The sequence below is a fragment of the Balaenoptera ricei genome, chromosome 20 (genome assembly GCF_028023285.1).
Source record: "Balaenoptera ricei isolate mBalRic1 chromosome 20, mBalRic1.hap2, whole genome shotgun sequence".
In the NCBI taxonomy this organism is placed as follows: Eukaryota; Metazoa; Chordata; class Mammalia; order Artiodactyla; family Balaenopteridae; genus Balaenoptera; species Balaenoptera ricei.
The window spans coordinates 51,163,492-51,180,451 of NC_082658.1; the positions used below are offsets into that span (position 1 = coordinate 51,163,492).

At 43.8% G+C, this 16,960-nt stretch overlaps 1 protein-coding gene across 3 annotated transcripts in view; it reads right to left on the reverse strand.

The window, feature by feature from the left end:
* SMG6 (SMG6 nonsense mediated mRNA decay factor) overlaps positions 1-15,709 on the reverse strand; it is a 236,513-nt gene extending 220,804 nt beyond the window's left edge. The window contains exons 1-6 of one of the 3 annotated variants that reach the window (XM_059909059.1): positions 15,516-15,709; positions 11,043-12,777; positions 10,295-10,487; positions 9,715-9,825; positions 6,619-6,725; positions 6,300-6,378 (exon numbers count right to left, since the gene is read on the reverse strand). In XM_059909059.1, the coding sequence (XP_059765042.1) occupies positions 6,300-6,378; positions 6,619-6,725; positions 9,715-9,825; positions 10,295-10,487; positions 11,043-12,777; positions 15,516-15,603 (2,313 nt within the window). In that variant the 5' untranslated portion in view covers positions 15,604-15,709. Of the gene's footprint in view, positions 1-6,299; positions 6,379-6,618; positions 6,726-9,714; positions 9,826-10,294; positions 10,488-11,042; positions 12,778-14,003; positions 14,163-15,261; positions 15,343-15,515 lie in introns of those variants that run through there. The other 2 variants (XM_059909061.1, XM_059909060.1) reach the window with 2 other exon arrangements.
* Between the last annotated feature and the right edge of the window lie 1,251 nt (positions 15,710-16,960).

Below are 16,960 nucleotides of genomic sequence, written 5' to 3' on the forward strand. Positions count from 1 at the left end.
TGTCTATACACCTCACTTGTCTTCTCAACAATGTTTTCTTTCAGGACAGAAACCATATCAAATATTTACCACTCACAGCACCTAGCAAAGCACTGTGCACAGCATGTTCTCAGTAAATACTTGAGGTCCACTGAATGAAAGGTTACAGAAAAGCTGAGAAAGTGATCTTAAAAGACAACTGGGGGGACTTTTCTGGTGGTCCAGTGGCTAAGACTCTGCGTTTCCCATGCAAGGGGCACAGGTTCAATCCCTGGTCAGGGAACTAAGATCCCACATGCCGCTTGACGTGGCCAAAAAATCAGACAACTGGGTTAACACAGAGACAGAAAAAGAGGGACAGAGGAAAAGAACTTGAAAAGAGTACTAACTTAGGTAAGAGGTCCATGAAAGAAACACATACCAATTTAATTAGTGTAGCAACAGACCACTGAGGGAAGACACAAGATTAACACTCAAGGGACTTCCCTGGTGGTCCAGCAGTTAAGACTCGCACTCCCAATGCAGGGGGCCTGGGTTCGATGCCTGGTCAGGGAACTAGATCCCACATGCCACAACTAAGATCCCACATACCGCAGCTAAGACCCAGCACAGCCAAATAAATACATATTAAAAAAAAAAAAAAAGATTAACACTCAAAAATCAGTTGTATTTCTATACATTAGTAATGAACAATCTGAAAAATGAGGAAAATAATTCCATTCATAATAGCATCAAAAATAATAACATACCTTTATATGTTAGGAATATTTATATCTTAGGAATAAATTTAACCTAGGAAATGCAAAACTTACACACTGAAAATGACCACACATTTCTGAAAGAAATTAGAGAAGACCTAAATAAATGGAAAACATCCTGTGTTTGTGCAGAAGACAATACTGTAAAGATGTAAATACTCCCAAAAGCAATCCACAGATTCAACGCAATCCTTATCAAAATCACAATGACTGTTTTGGCAGAAATGAAAAAGCCGATCCTAAAATCCATATGGAATTCCAAGGAACCCCAGATAGCCAAAACAATCTTGAAAAAGAAAAACAAACTTGGAAGACTCACATACCCAATGTCAAAACTTACCACAAAGCTACAGTAATTAAAACAACGTAGTACTGGCACAAAGGTGGACATATGGATCAATGGGAGAGAATCGAGAGTCCAGAAGTAAACCTATCATACATCAACTGACTTTCGACAAGGGTGCCAAGACTATTTAATGGGGAAAGAACAGTCTCTTCAACAAATGGTGCTAGGAGAATTGGATGTCCACATGCAAAAGAATGAATTGGACCCTTACTTCACACCATATACAAAAATTAACCAAAGATGGATCAAAGACTTAAATATAAGAACGAAAACTATAAAAAATGTATCCCTGTATTTTCTTCTAAATAAATAAATAATAAATCTTAACTTTTAATTTGGTTAAGAGTTTCTTAGCTATGACATCAAAGCACAAGCAACAAAAGAAAAAATAGATGAATTGGACTTCATCAAAATTAAAAACTTTTGTGGGGACTTCCCTGGTGGCGCAGTGGTTAAGACTCCAAGCTCCTAATGCAGGGGACCCGAGTTTGATCCCTGGTCAGAGAACTAGATGCCACATGTCGCAACTAAGAGTTCACATGCCACAACTAAGGAGCCCGCCTGCCACAACTAAGGAGCCCACCTGCCGCAACTAAGACCCAGCACAACCAAATAAATAAATCTTAAAAAAAAAAAACTTTTGTGCATCAAAGGGCACTATCAAGAGGGTGAAAAGACAACCCATAAAATGGGAGAAAATATTTGTAAATCACATATCTGATAAACGTCAGAATATATAAAGAACTCCTACATCTCAACAACATAAAAGACAACCCAATTTAAAAATATGCAAAGGATCTGAATAGACATTTTTCCAAAGAAAATATGCAGATGGCCAACAAGAACATAAAAAAATCAGTACTCATTAGAGAAATGCAAGTCAAAACCACAATGCCATACAACTTTGAAGCAGTTAGGCTGGCTACTATTTAAACACACACACACACACACAACAACAGAAAATAGTGCGTGTTAGCAAGGATGTGGAGAAACTGGAACCCTTGTGCACTACTGGTGGGAATGTAAAATGGTGCAGCTGCCAATATGGTGGTTCTTCCAAAAATTGAAAATACAATTACCACATGACCCAGCAATTCCACTTCTGAGTATATATTCAGAAGAATTGAAAGCAGAGTCATGAAGAGGTATTTGCACACTCATATTCATAGTAGTAGTATTCACAATGGCCAAAAGGTGGAAGTGTCCATCGAGAGATGAACAGATAAACAAAATGTGGTATATACATACAATTGAATATTATTCGGCCTTAAGGAGGAAATTGACATGAGCTGTAACATGGATGAACCTTAAGGATATAATGCTAAGTGAAATAAGCCAGTCACAAAAAGACAAATACTTTCAGATTCCATTTATATTAGGTAACTAGAGTAGACAAATTCACAGAGATGGAAAGGTGAAGAAGGGTGGCTGCCAACGGCCAGAGGGAGGGAAAAATAGGGAGTTGTTGTTTTAATGGGTAGAGAGTTTCAGTTTTGCAAGACGAATAGAGTTCTGGAGAGTGATTGCACAACAATGTGAATGTACTCAACACTACTGAACAGTACACTTAAAAATGGGTAAGATGGGAATTCCCTGGTGGTGCAGTGGTTAAGAATCCGCCTGCCAATGCAGGGGACACGGGTTCGAGCCCTGGTCTGGGAAGATCCCACATGCTGTGGAGCAACTAAGCCCGTGCGCCACAACTACTGGGCCTGCGCTCTAGAGCCCACAAGCCACAACTACTGAGCCCGAGTGCTACAACTACTGAAGCCCGCGTGCCTAGAGCCCATGCTCTGCAACAGGAGACGCCACTGCAATGAGAAGCCCGCGCACCGCAACGAAGAGTAGCCCTGCTCTCCACAACTAGAGAAAGCCCGCATGCAGCAACGAAGATACAACGCAGCCAAAAATAAATAAATAAATTAATTAATTAATTTAATTTAATTTTTAAAAAATGGGTAAGATGGCAAATTTGGTTTTATGTGTATTTTACAATTAAGAAATTTTTTTTAAATTTTCTTAATTTTTAAAAAAATGGGTAAAGGACTTGAATAGACATTTTTCCAAACATCCAAATAAGCATATGAAAAGATGTTCAATATCATTAGTCATTAGGGAAATGCAAATCAAAACCACAATGACATATCACTTCACACTCACTAGATCTGTAGATGTCAACAAACTGATTCTAAAGTTTATATGGAAAGGCAAAACATCCAGGATAGCCTACACAATACTGAAGGAAAAGAAAAAAGTTGGAAGACTGACACTACCCGACTTCAAGACTTGCTATAAGGCTACCGTAATCAAGACAGTGTGGTACTGGCCAAAGAACAGACAAATAGATCAATGGAACAGAACAGAGAGCCCAGAAATAGACCTTCACAAATATAGTCAGTCGAGCTTTGACAAAGGAGCAAAGACAATTCAATGGAGAAAGGATAGTCTTTTCAACAAATGGTGTTGAAAACAACTGGACATCCACATGCAAAACAATGAATCTATACACAGACCTTACACCTGTCACAAAAATTAACTCAAAATGTACCGTAGACTTAAATGTAAAATGCAAAACTCTACAACTCCTAGAAGATAACATAGGAGAAAATCTAGGTAACCTGGGTTTAGTCATGCCTTCTTAGATACAACACCAAAAGCACAATCCATGAAAGAAAAAGTTGGTAAAGTTAGATTTCATTAACCTTAAAAACTTCTGCTCTGTGAAAAACACTAAGAAAATGAAAAGAAAGCCACAGACTGAGAGAAAATATTTGTAAAACACATGTCTGATAAAGGACTGGTATCCAAAACATAAAATGACTCTTAAAACTCAACAATAAGAAAACAAACAACCCAATTTAAAAATGGGCAAAAGATCTAAACAGACACATCACCAAAAATACACAGATGGGAAATTAGCATATGAAAAGATGTTCTGCATTGTATGTCATTAGGGAATTGCAAGTTAAAACGAAGTTTAACACAAATAGGATTTTGCACACCTATTAGAATGAGGAAAATCCAGAACACTGACAATACCAAATGCTGACAAGGAGGCACAGCAACAGGAACGCTCATCCACTGCTGGCAGGGATGCAAAACGGTGCAGCCACTACGGACGGCAGTTCGACAGTTTCTTCCAAAACTATCTATACTCTAACCACACAACCCAGCAATCACACTCCTAAGTATCTACCCAAATGAGATGAAAGCTTATGTCCACACAAAAACATGCACACGAACGTTTATAGCACTTTTATTAATAACAGTCAAAACTTGGAAACAACCAAGATGTCCTTCAATAGGGGAAGAGATAAACTGTGGTACATCCATACAATGGAATATTACTCAACAATAAAAAGAAAAGAGCTATCAAGCCACAAAAATAACCCTAAATGCTAAGTGAAAGAAGCCAATATGAAAAGCTTACATACTGTATGGTTCCAACTATATGACATTCTGGAAAAGACAACACTGTAGAGACAGTAGAAACATCAGTGATTGCCAAAGGTTTGGGGGAGGGAAGAAGGATAAAGAGGTGGAGGGTGGAGCACAGGATATTTTTAGAGCAGTGAAAATATTCTGCATGATAATATAATGGTGGATACATGTTGTTATACATTTGTTCAAACTCAGAGTGTGCAACAGTAAAAGTGAACCTTAGTGTAAGCTATGGACTTTAGTAATATAATAACATATCTATACTGGCTCATCAACTGTAACAAATGTACTACACTAATGCAAGATGTTCATAATAGGGAAAACTGAGAGCTGAGGAAGTATATGGGAACTCTCTGCACTTTCTGCTCAATTTTCTGTAAACCTAAAACTGACCAAAAAAAGAAAAAAAATATTAAAGAAGAAAAAAAAAGTCCTCAAGTGGGGAGGAGGGAACCCACAATGAGGTATCACTTCATACCCACTAGGTTAGTCATAATCAAAAAAATGAAAAGTCACAAATGTTAGCATGAACATGGAGAAACTAGAACTCTCCTACACTGCTGGTGGAAATGTAAAATGGTGCAGCCACTATTGAAAACAGTTTGGCAGCTTCTCAGAAAGTTAAACATAGAATTACCATATGACCCAGCAATTCCATTCCTAGGTACAGACCATAATTAGTGGTTAATTTTGTTACATGAATTTTACAACAATTTTTATTAAAAGCCATTGAGGGGAAAATTTTTTTTAATTATATTTTCTAGTTAACAAGAAAAAAAGCAATTCATTAGATGATTACAAAGAAGAAAAACTGGGAAAGGAGACAAGAAATGAGAGAGAAGGGAAAACAGAAGGTGGATAAGAATAAAGGGGAGAGAAAAACAAAGCCACAAAGAGGGGTGAAAAAAAAATCTCAATGCATATCACAAAGAGAATAGGACAGAGGCAGAGAGAGAGAGATTCAATAGATTCTGCAGGAAGTGTATCTGTAAACCACATTACTTAATCAACAATTTCAATCCATAATTAAGTATTAGGAATATTTTTGAATCTTTGTAGAATAAAAGTATCAATTCAAACACTGTTTATTTGGGCAATGAATTTTACAGCATTAAGAAAACTCTCCCTGCTAATGAGCACGTTAGCTGCTTCTTAAACCTTTGGTACTTACCAGTGGCCCCTCCCCCTCCCCCTTGAAGTCAGCTTCCTCACTAGGGGCTCTGTCAGCTCCCAAGGCTCACCTTTAGAGGCACATTCAGAGGAGTTTGGTAAGATCTAAGGAGGTACAATTTGGCACTTACTGTGCTTCTGCTAAGGAGACTCCTTAGGTGAAAAGCTAAGATGAATAAGGGGATGATCTGAGGAAAGGAAGGAAGGATGTACTTCGGGCTAGTTGAGGACTTTAAAGGGGAGAGATAAAGGGAGCCTTATTTTCCTTCTAGAAATGAGTAACCTAGTTCAACCTAGGGAAGGGAAACAATACAAGATTCAGAGCAGAAACCTTGGTCAAAAACAAAGAGCAATGTTTGGCTGGAGAATAAGCATTCCCCTAGGAACTTAAGTGCAATAAAAGTGGATTCAACTGAAGTGAGGGATCCCTGACAACTTACCTCTGAAAGTAACAGTAACAAAAGGAGTTTGAGGATGGGAGGCAGAAGGGGATATGCTTTGGGTCATAGTGTTCAGATGAAATCTAGCTCCAGGAGCTGATGGTATCAAAATCCGTATTTCTAACATACTGCCTGCAAAATACTTCCCCATCCAAGATTTCTTACCGTATACACTGCCAGCAGAGCCAACTGGTTATAGGGGCGCCCATTCTTGGGAGCAATGTGCTGGGCTTTCAGGTACCAGCTGTAATAGAGAAACAGTAAAAAAAAAAAAAAAAAAAAGTTCTCTATCAATACTTTCCCAATTCATCACCTGATAGCCCTTACTACTTAAGCTGTAATCTTGGAGTGGTAAAGCACGAGGCCAATAGGGTCACCTGTAGGACATATATATAGGAGGCAGCTCAGGTGGCCCACTGCTCTTAATAGGGCTTGGATTAAAGCCACACAGGGAAGAGGAATAACGAACAAGAGGCAACAGTACCTGCGTGCTTTCCCGTAGTTTGCCGTGTCATTGGCTTGCTCCCGATATCTGGCAATATCTCCTTGGCAAATCATACATCGCTGGGCACTGATCAAGGCATATTTTACCTTCAGGAAAAACGATCAGTTAGTAGCATATACCCAAGAAACTCTAACTTCAACCCCAAAGGACAGGGATGGGGTCAAAATAACAGAGCAGCCTTAATAATAAGGCACCAGTAGTCCTCAACAAAGCAAAAAGTTTTCAGTCTAACCTTGACTAGAAAAAAAAGCCAACAATGTGATGCAAAATTTACTGAGAAAGTGCAAAAGGGAGAGGAGGTCATTCTTATTTCGAGTCCCAGTCAAGTGGAAGAAAACATTCTGACTCTCTTTGTAGTAGCTGTGTGATCTCAACTAAGTCTTTGGGACTCAGTTTCTTCAACGGAATATAAAAATACCTATTTCACAGGGAAACTGTAGGGAATAAGTGTAAAAATACAAATTATAAAGTGACATACAGGGAATTCCCTGGAGGTCCAGTGGTTAGAACTTGATGCTTTCACTGCTGTGGGCCTGGGTTTGATCCCTGGTTGGGGAACTAAGATCCCACAAGCCACGCAGTGCGGCCAAAAAGAAAAAAGTGATACACAAATATTAAAATAATTGTTTACTCTGTTCTTTTCCTGCCATCATCTTTCGCTCCTCAAACTGTTAATACCACTGTATTGTGTTAACTGCATTGCATCCCCTTTGCAAGACAATAATAATTCCCTAAAACAATGTTACCCTTTAGCAAACACCTACAATATGCCAGGACTGAGTAATACTACATATGTTTCCTCACTGATGCGCTTGGCATCTGTCACTCAATGAGAAAACAAAAGAGTAAACCCTTAACAATCCCAAGACACGTACCCAACCAAAAAAACCTTCCTAAGGGACATCACTTCATAAGATATAATACCACTCCACCCACAGACAAGAAATTACCATGTCACTGAATAGATACTGACCCCACAGGAAGGCTCATTTACCAGCTAAGTGAGTAGCTACTGCACATCAGCCTCCTAACACATAACTCAAAAGTATGCCTCAGCAAAGTTATACATCACTACATGTCATACACCTTCAGAGTTCTGACTACTCCACACATTCTCTCTATGAATGAACACCAAGAATCCTTGGTATTTAACCGGTAAAGCACCAAGGAAACCGCTATGTTTCCACTCTACAGCCACTTTGCTACCTCAATGGGGGGGAAGAAAAAAAAACAAATTCGGCCAAAGGCTCTCCACTATCCTCAGAATAAAGTACTAGATGGTCCAGCCTCTGCTCACGTCTCCAGCACAACTTCCCCTCTCACTCTCTGTGCCTCAGACTAGGCTTTTCTCAGTTCCCCTATCACATGGTGCTTCTCCCACTGCAGGACCTTCACATGTACCGTTCCTATTGCCGAGAATACACCTTTCACCTGGCCAAGGTCTCCGGTCTTCAGCCTCAGCTTAACTGTGACATCCTCAGGCCTCTATGATCCTCCAAGCCCCTTCACACCATACCCCCCAACATCCTCTGCGGAAGACAACGCATCTGCAATTACCAATGCAACACCTGTACTCATCCCTAATCAAACTCTAAACTCTGAGAGCTGGGAACATGGCTTTCTCGTTCCACACTGAATTAGGTGTGCCTAGAGTGGCACCTGGCGTGGAGGAGGGACTCAACAGATACTTGCTGACTAGTAATAGAACCTGTGTATGGCAATTCATCAGAAGGAGCAGAAAGGCAAGAGGAAGCCTCTGCTCCATAAATCACACTCCTTTCTCTAATGGATCAACCTCTTCCTCTCCCCTGGCCCTTTCCTCTCAACATATAATTACGCTAAAGTCTCTCCAAGCTTAGAAACAAACTTCTCTTGACACTATGTCTTTTGACTACTATCTTCCCTTCTTGCCTTCACAGCCTTCTTAAAAGAACAGTCTAAGTTACCCTCTCATTATATCTGCTGCCCCACTTCTCACTCACTACAATCTGGTTTCCATCCTCTCCAACTAACATAATTCGTGATAAGATCATCCAATCCAATGGACAGTTTTTAGTAATCTTAACATTTGAGGATTTTACAGCACTTGACACTTTTACCCACCACCACCTTAAAAATCTGACCCCCTGCTCTCTGGCTAGCTTTCCTAGCTTCCCAACTTCTGCTTCAACTATCACCTACACATTGATGACTTCTGAATCTCTATCACCAGCCCAGCTCTTTCTCCTGAGCTCCAGACAGACCATAACATTCACTTGTTCATTTTCAAGCTCCTCCACCTAAGCTGATCCAAAACTAAACTAATCTCTTCCTTCTCAGCCTCTCTCCTAGGGCACAAAATGGGAGATGATCTGGTCTCCTCATGCCTCCAATCTCATCATTCACACCTAACCAGCCAGCAATTCAATTCTACTCCCTTATATCTTTCCAATCTGTCTCCTCTTCTCCACCTCCACTACCTCTACCTCAGTTCAGGCCCACACCTGACCCTCCTACTTCCACTCTTGCCCAAACTCATCCATTTGCCAGAGTGACTGGTTCCAAGAACAAATCTATGCTATCCATTTGTTGAAAATCGATCAATAGCTCCTCACTGCTTTCAGGAAAAAATCCAAACTCTTCAGCATGGCATGTAAGAGATTATGATCCATCCCTTCCTACTTCATCAGCTTTACCTCCTCCAACAGCCCAATCCACATTACAGACAACAGCATGCTGACTTCTTACGCCTTCCCAACAAGGTATGAGTCTCTCACTGTGCCCTGTATCGAAACTGCCCCTTCCACTCCTAGTCATGTTTCAAACTCAACTTGACAGTCTCTAAGAAACCTTCCTTGACCCCCACCAGTCTAAAGCAGATTCAATTCCTTCCATGCCCCTTCAACACTCTATATATGCCACTGCCGTAGTACTCATGACATTACGTTACAGTTGTTTAATTGGTCTGTTCCCCCACAGGGCTGTATCTTTCATTCTTGTATACTCAACACCTAGCACAGTGCCTAGCACATAACTAACACCAGATAAATGCTTACTAAGTGAGTGAATAAATTTAAGATAAAGAAGCTGGCTTACTGTCTTTCGTAATGGCTTGCTGCGAATTGCAAGACCGTCCATGTAGTCCTCCAGTTTGAACTTGTAAGTAACCTGCAGCTTCTGAAGCAAACTATCAAAGAAGTCACTACCCTATAAAGAGAAAAAATAAGGATCAGCCGAATCAGCCTGTTCTGATCTAATCTACCCAGAAACTGGGGCAAGTGACCCTTTCACAGTTTTGCTAATGCTCAGCCATCTGATGTAAAAGGAGGCATATACAGTATTTAGTGGCCACCAACTAAGCACAAGACAAACTGATAGCATAAGCCTTTCCGTGGTTTTAAAGATATGAAAACACACACACACACACACACACACACACACACACACACACTCCAGCTAAGACATTCAGAAAGCTTCCAAACTCAAAACTAACTCCAATTGTAAGTTATGGTGTAAAGGAAGTAACAGACACAGGGTAGGCCTAAACCCAAGAAAAGAGCATACAGTTTGTTGTCAATGTTCTGTTATAGAACATAGTATTTTGGGTGGTAAAAAACCCATCACGACTAAAGGATGTTGAAGTCTTTATCCTGAGAACATAAAGATGATGGTTTACCTCATCCAAGAGCTCCAAAAGTCTGTTCCGAATCTGTTCTGGGTTCTCAACATTCGGATCCTTGAGAAGCTGCCTGAACTTCTCAATCACCTGATAGAAAGCATTCTTCCACAGGATCTGATCCACATTCTGATTATCAGAGAACTCAATATCTAACAGAATACAGCGCTCATATAGCTGCAGCAGTTCAGCTCTGGAATAAAATACATGCAACTTCTAGCTCCAAATACACCACAGGAAAGGCTAGACCCAAGATCTGAGGTTCCTACAAATCAAACACCTTCCTTGGCAGGAAATCCAAAATGCCACCAGGTATAGTACTCACTCTAGTTTCCATTCTGCACAGCAGAATGTCATTCTAAAGACAGTTATGTCTAGGAAAGTAGTTCTTCCCCATATGCCTCCACCTAAATTTAACAGCCAAAGTAAAATCTTCACCACAAGTTACATGTTGTTCATTTCTTGGCACTTTAGAAAGTCTTTCCTTTTCCATATCCAGATTCCATGTTCTCTTAAAGACTTTTTTCTTCTTAAAGAAAAAGTGGGAAACATTAATCATTTCTAGGACTAGAAACAAAATTTTCTGTTCCGTTCTTTTTCCAACTCCCCTTCCCTTACAAAACTCAATGTGAAAGGGAGATAACACCCAGCAGCTTACCTAAAACGTTTCTATCTTCCTCAGCCATGGGGGCCTGCACACCTCCAGCTTATCCCCATTCCCCTCTAGCCAGGATGGAACCCACCGTACCTGAGCTGAGCCATCTTCTCCAGGCCCTCAGGACTGATGCGGTCCCTGGAGAGCAGGTTGCTGAGCTGCAGTTCTTGGTTGTCAGCCACCCGGAGAAGCCGATGAAGTTCCTGTTGCTGCATGCTCCTCATGTGTTGCTCCATCTCCTCAGGACTCATGGTGCTGGCAGGGAGGGGGCTACAGACATACTGTCCTGATGGAGTTGGGTAGCCTGGGTAGTAAGGCGCTGGGTACACACCATTTGTAGGGCCCACCGGGTACTGCAGAGGGCTATAGCCTGTGTAAGGATACTGGGAGGCGGGGCCTGGTGTCCGGGGGTAATAATAAGGGTTGTCTGAGTTTTGAAACTTATAGTAAGATGCTTGGGCCTGGCGTGAGTCACCCCAAGAGGTAGGGCTGACTTCATCATCAGTGTCCAAGAAATGTAGCTGCGGTGTCTGGCTCTTTAGAGCAGGTTTCTGATCAGGATTGTTTGGGTCCCACAATCGTCGAGTGGTGCCTCCTCGGCCCCAACTCCGAGATCCCTTACTACCAGATCCAAATAAAAGCCGAGGTCCCAAAGGCGTAGACTCTGGAGAACCGGCTGAATTGACAGACAGGGTGGTATGGGCAGGCAGAATCAGAATGCCACGGCCACGACCCCGAAGTTCTTGTCTCAGGTTTTTGGACTCCTGCTTCTCAGAGCCTTTGCCCCCACTGCTCGAGACTTTGTCTGACTTTAACCTATCAGAATCCTCCCTGGCTGACCTCACCATGGGGGAATCTTTGTTCATGGTTTCTGCATCGAAAGTAACGCGAAGAGTGCCTCGATTTTCTTTACCATTGCTTTTCTGCTCTCCCTCCCCACAGCCAGACCAGCTTCTTTCTAAATGTTTCTTCCTTTCTGAGCTCCTCCGTGGCCCATCAGACTCATCAATTCTGTCCTCATCCAAGGAGTCAGTTGAGGACATAGATACTTGTTTCTTCAGTCGTGGCCTCTCCTTGGTCCGATCCTGGCGGCGGCGGCGACTTCCATTATCAGTGAGGCCAGTCCCCTCGGCACTGTTGTTGCTACCCGCTGAGCTGGTACTGCAAGTGCGGTAGCGGTTCCTTCGTTTGTCTGAGCGGGAGTAGCGCTTCGCAGAACCTGGCTTCCCCTGAGCTGGGTCATCACTCACCTTCTTCACGCCCTCCCCTTTTTCAACCCTCTTTCCTTTTTCCCCCTTTGCAGCCCTTATTCTGTCACCACTTAGGCTCTTTTCTGCCTCCTCTTTGTCTGGCTTGTTCACAACCTCCTCTTTCACATTTCCCCTACACGCATCTTCCTCTACTCTCAGTTGTTCTACCTGGTTGAGGATTTCTTCCTCATCCACCCTGCTGGTTGATTCTTTGGTAACAGTCTGCAAACGCCTTCCAGGCTGATAGATCTGCATGTCAGGTTTCTTTGTTCTCTTGATAATTCTTAAACTTCGATCCTCTTGCCCAACAGTCCTAGGAAAAGACTCCTGTGCCCGAGTATTTTCTGGGTCTACAGGACCATTTTGCTGTGGGCTGTCTTTGCAGACATCTTTAACGAGCTGTGTACCACTTCCAACAGCAGAAGAATCTCTGTCATTAACAATTTCATCCTTAAATTCGTGACTCCCAGAGGGTTCCTTGATTTTAGGTCTGTTCCTTAGTCGGGAAAGACCAGGCTTATAGATTTCCAGATCTGGGCGCCTGTTATCTTTGCGCTGCCTGGGCTCCTTCATGTTTTCTGTGATGTTGGAGAGAGTGTTGGGGAGGAAGAGGTAGAAGAATAAAGGGGAAGGAAAGGAAAAGGAATGTCATTAAAAGTCAAGCAAAAGGGGGCTTCCCTGGTGGCGCAGTGGTTGAGAATCTGCCTGCCAATGCAGGGGACACGGGTTCGAGCCCTGGTCTGGGAAGAACCCACATGCCACAGAGCAGCTGGGCCCGTGAGCTACAATTACTGAGCCTGCACGTCTGGAGCCTGTGCTCCGCAACAAGAGAGGCCGCGATAGTGAGAGGCCCGCGCATCGGCAATGAAGAGTGGCCCCCGCTTGCCACAACTAGAGAAAGCCCTCACACAGAAACAAAGACCCAACACAGCCATAAATAAATAAATAAAGAAAGAATTTTTTTAAAAAAGATACACACAATTGTATCCCAATAAAACTTTAAAAAAAAAAAAAAAGTCAAGCAAGAGGGACTTCCCTGGTGGTCCTGTGGTTAGGTATCCACCTGCCAGTGCAGGGGACACGGGTTCGATCCCTGGTCAGGGAACTAAGATTCCACGTGCTGTGGGGCAACTAGGCCCGCACGCCACAACTAATGACCCTGCGTGCCACAACTAGAGAGAAGCCCACGCACACTGCAACGAAGAGCCCACACGCCGCAACAAAAGACCCCACATGCCACAACTAAGACCCGACGCAGCCAAAAAATAAACATTAAAAAAAAAAAAAGTCAAGCAAGAATTACACATTGAAATGTTAATACTGGTAGACAAGGAAGGAAATTTCTGCAGAAACAGAAATTCTACTAGGTTTACAATATTTGTTCAGCAACTGGCAAAACTAAGAACTTAACTGTGTTGGAGCTACCTACACCTGAGTTGGGGAAACAAGGAATAAAACCTACATTCTCTTGTTACCCAAACCATATTCGGATCCACAAGACCCCAAACTACCTAATCATTGATAGAATAAAAGATCTTTAACCAGTTCTGCATTGGACTGTTCTCTGCTATAGACCCCTCAGCTCTATCTTGGTCTCTTCTTCTGCCTCTAACATTTTTCCAGTGTGGCTGAGTCCTTTTAACATACTAATGGGTCGGGGGTGGGGGGGAGGGCAGAGAAAAAGAGGAGTATGCATAACAATCCACAGTTCTGGACATCTCTGGAGAAAAAATTTGCAACTCCAGTCACTGAACTTGGCCAGGACAATCCTCTTCTTTAGGATTTCAACTACCCAATCACATACCTCCTGTTGAAGCAAACAGGAAGCAGTTCCTTTCACATTCTTCAACTCCACTCATGCTCACCAACTCTCTAACAGCAGCCAGCAGGGTCCTTCCAAGGAAATACTGCTCAGACAGTCATCATTAGAATACTGAGACTAACTGCTACTATGATGACGTTATATAAGGAAAAAGTTCCATAAAGGAGCTTTCCCTGGAGGATGATGGAAGTATTGCGACATGCTCTCAAAATACCAACGACTGGGGCACTCAAGAATAAGAGAACAGGGCTTTAGAAACCACTCTCCAGGCACCAGGAACTTACAGAATGACAGATAAGCAAGCATCAATTTTTTTATCTGTTACATTTATCTGTTAAGGGGAGAGTCTACTGTAAATAGCCACTAAACTGTTCAGTGGGGAAGAAACAGGAATTAGTGACATTACAGAGTATACTCAAAATGGAATGTTATAGAAAATCCTACTACTGTTCTATAAACACAAATGCAAACAAGCTCATAACAGGGATCACATGCTCCAGCATTTACACCCATGGGTGTAACGAAATTGGAAAAAAAACAAAAGCACAAAACCCTGAAGTTTAAGATACTGCTTCAGTATTTTCTGAAGTCTAAAAGACTGCTTCATCCCCTACGAACAAAGGTAAAGCAGTTAACTCCAGAAGAGCTCATCCTCAGCAGCCTGTGTAAGTTGGGGGGTGGGGTGGGAAGAGCCACTACCACTTTCCAGAGAGGAGGGAGAAAACAACCTGAATAATCCAATGCACATGACCCATGAAAACCAATTTCACAGACTTCGGCCACAAGCCTGCAGGAGTATAACTACCATTCTACACGACTCCACTGCCTAACCAAAGAAAGATGAGACACTAGAATCTTCCTTGGTGCTTTCCTGGTGTGGCTGGAGACTTTAACTTGCAAGTTGAACACTCTCCCTGATAAAAACTGCTCCCACACATGCCAAAGCCAAACCAGAGTAGAGTAAGCTCTCTGAGGTCCTGGATCCCTCCGGTGGCGCAGCTTTCAGAAGCCTGCCTTGGGGGGGAAAAGTTCAGCAAGGAAGTCCCAAGCTGTTGAACCTTTCTCCTCGATGTTCCCAGCCCCTTCCAACGCTAAAGAAACGACGGGGCAGGCCTGCGGATGACTCCTCGGGGAACCATACACCCCGGGGGCCTCCACCAGACCCCGGAGCCCACTCCTTTCCGCGTCCCCTGACGGCTGGGAATCCTGTGAGAGGGCTAGGGCAACGGGGAACAGTCACCTTCGCCGTGAGAAAGGGGGCGGAGGCAGGAACTTGGGCTGGGCTCGCCCAAAGGGGCCGGAGCTGGCAGAGCCCGACCCCACACCGGCTCTCTGGCTGGTAGAACGGGGAGGGACCGCCCTCGGCCCCCGCCCCCAGTGTTGGGGGAAGGGGCGGGGGCTCCGGAGCGCCGCGAACTGAGCGGGGAGGAGGCAGAGGAGGAGAGGGAGGCGGGGCGGGCAGGCCCGGCCCAGGAGCTGGGCGGCGCGACTCACCTCTGCTCCCGGCCTGCGGAGCCAAAGTGGCCAGGATCCCTCGCAGCTCCGACGCGGAGATCCGGACACGCTCCAACCCCTCCGCCATCTTCGCGGCTGCTGCTACAGCTGCAGCTACTCCGCCAGCGCCGCGCGCAGCCAGGAAACCACGACGGACGGGCGGCGCGCGCGCTCACCCACCTCCCACCCTTTTCCCCGCCCCCTCCCGCTCCCCTCCCCAAACGACGGTGGCCGCACTGGGAGGAAAAGCGCCGAAAGCACGTTCGGTCGGGAAGAGGAGGGCCGCGAGCCTGGGCGGGGGCAGCCGGGCGCCGCGCGTGCGCAGAGGTGTGGCCGGGAAGGTGCGCTGAGGCGGGAGTTGGAGGCGCGGCGCCTGGGAGGTGAGGTGAGGTCTGACCCGGCCGAGCCAGGCCAGGCAAGGCGGGCGTTCGCTGCGGTGGCTGCTCTTGCTGCCGTGGTGGCCTTCGAGGACACCGGTACCAGCCTGGGGCTCGGGTTGACGGGGGCCTTCACCGTCCGGCCCTTTCCAGTCATCTTAGGCCAGGGTCTCTCGCCACAGGCCCGGACTAGTGCCCCAGGCTTTTACTCTGCGACCTTCAAGATCTTGTAGGGTAGTTAGTATTATGCCCCCTTTTTTTCTTTTTTTTTTTCCTTTTTTTAAGATGAGGAAACTGAATCCCAGAGAACCGTAGCAAATTGCCCAGGGTGACACAATCGATAATTACCAGAGACTCAAAAGTCTTTTCCTTTATGGCAATCTACGTCCCAAACTTTGTGACTTTTTTTTTTTTTTTAAATACAGTATAGATGGCTCTTGCTGAGGGAAGGGGTTGTGTGGAAATAAGTCAGGAGGTGTTATGAGTCGATTTGGGAATTTCTGTATCACTGTGGATTCTGGGAAAAATTACTTGACTTTCCTGGATCTCAAGTTGATTTTTTTTTTTTTTTTTCATCTTTAAAATGTAACTGGATCTGAATACTGGTACTTTACCTGTTTGTTCATGAGCCCCGTGTTCAGAACTGTGGTGGAACTCCCTCCTCTTGCAAGGCCGCTTCCCTCCACCTCTTGCTCCTTCCCAGTCCCGCACAACCTATTGGACCTCTGCACCATCAAAGAATAGTTACCGATTATTCCTTAGACTGGGCCTAGAAGATTTAAACAGTCTCTGACAACTCATTCAATTCCTATTAGGTGGCAGACGCTTCGCCTCCACGAAGTTCTCAACAGATGGAGAAAGTCAATAGATAACAAAAGAAGAGGAGTGATTGGAGTGGTCAGAGCAAATGGCAATTTTTAAAACAGATATGAAAGAAATAGGAAAAAAATGTTTAAAACTAATTTGTTTTCATAGTGAAATTGACGAGGACATTGCAACAGTTTTTTCTTTAATGGAAAAATAATCTGAAGAAAACTTTCTTAGGAAAAACACCATTGACAAATTAAT